Below are 382 nucleotides of genomic sequence, written 5' to 3' on the forward strand. Positions count from 1 at the left end.
CCCCCTAGCCTTCCCCGAGGGGTCCGCACTGCGGGGCGCAAAGCAACAGCCCAGCTCTAAACCTAAAGGTTCCATCACCAGCCAATCGCCAGCTGGGATCCCTCAAGAAAACCAGAAACACCTACGGAAGGTGAATGGCATTAAGACCAGCCTATCCTCGGGGATGCAGCTGAAGGGGTGGGGTCAGAATTAGCCAGTAGTATTGAAGTAGTTGTTGTTAGGCGGGAGGAAGACGCCTGCGAGCGTGCGTGGGGCCGCTCCCGGGAAGGGGTGGAAGGAAGCTCGCAGAACCAATGGCCGCGGCGGGCGGGCGGTAGTGCGCATGCGTACTGCGACCTGGGGCTGCGGGCGGGAGGCGGGGAGGGTGGGGGAGGGGAGCGGG

General features: G+C 63.6%; 1 protein-coding gene across 1 annotated transcript in view; it reads left to right on the forward strand.

The window, feature by feature from the left end:
- Positions 1–322: 322 nt before the first annotated feature.
- The window catches only part of LOC102991930 (uncharacterized), a 13578-nt gene continuing 13518 nt past the window's right edge, over positions 323–382 (forward strand). The window contains exon 1 of the mRNA XM_055088471.1: positions 323–326. Coding sequence (XP_054944446.1) covers positions 323–326 — 4 coding nt within the window. The remainder of the gene's footprint in view (positions 327–382) is intronic.

This window comes from Physeter macrocephalus, chromosome 11 (assembly GCF_002837175.3).
Source record: "Physeter macrocephalus isolate SW-GA chromosome 11, ASM283717v5, whole genome shotgun sequence".
In the NCBI taxonomy this organism is placed as follows: Eukaryota; Metazoa; Chordata; class Mammalia; order Artiodactyla; family Physeteridae; genus Physeter; species Physeter macrocephalus.